This window comes from Buceros rhinoceros, unplaced genomic scaffold (assembly GCF_000710305.1).
Source record: "Buceros rhinoceros silvestris isolate BGI_N320 unplaced genomic scaffold, ASM71030v1 scaffold45843, whole genome shotgun sequence".
Taxonomy (NCBI): Eukaryota; Metazoa; Chordata; class Aves; order Bucerotiformes; family Bucerotidae; genus Buceros; species Buceros rhinoceros.
The window spans coordinates 1-390 of NW_010403876.1; the positions used below are offsets into that span (position 1 = coordinate 1).

Here is a 390-nt window from a genome sequence, read left to right on the forward strand (position 1 = left end):
GGGAACATCTCGGCTTTGTGGAAGGGCGGCATGTAGACGGGAGGGGAGGGCGCCAGGCTGTAGCCCTGGGACGTCACCGGGATGGGCAGGCTGGTGGGCACCAGGGACTGGTTCATGTCGTACATCACCCCCTCCGCCTCGTTGCCGAAGGGCAGCAGCAGCCGTTTGCCTTTCTGACGCCGGTTGCAGAACCAGACCCGGACCACCTGCGAGGGAGGGGAGATGGGGAAGGGTGAGGAGGGCGAGCCCAAGCGCTGCGTGGGCAGCAAGGAGACCCTTCTGCTGGTGGCGTCTCCACAGCGCCCTGCCCTGCCAGCACAGCCCCCTCCCCAGCACGGCTCCTCCTGGGGCTGGGCTCGCACAGGCTGGGGGCGGCTGCACACCCCCACA

General features: G+C 68.7%; 1 protein-coding gene across 1 annotated transcript in view; it reads right to left on the reverse strand.

Moving 5' to 3' along the window:
- Positions 1 to 6: 6 nt before the first annotated feature.
- The window catches only part of LOC104490816 (POU domain, class 5, transcription factor 1.1-like), a gene marked incomplete at its 3' end in the record, with an annotated part of 1950 nt that continues 1566 nt past the window's right edge, over positions 7 to 390 (reverse strand). The window contains exon 3 of the mRNA XM_010133153.1: positions 7 to 206. Within this exon, the coding sequence (XP_010131455.1) occupies positions 7 to 206 (200 nt within the window). The remainder of the gene's footprint in view (positions 207 to 390) is intronic.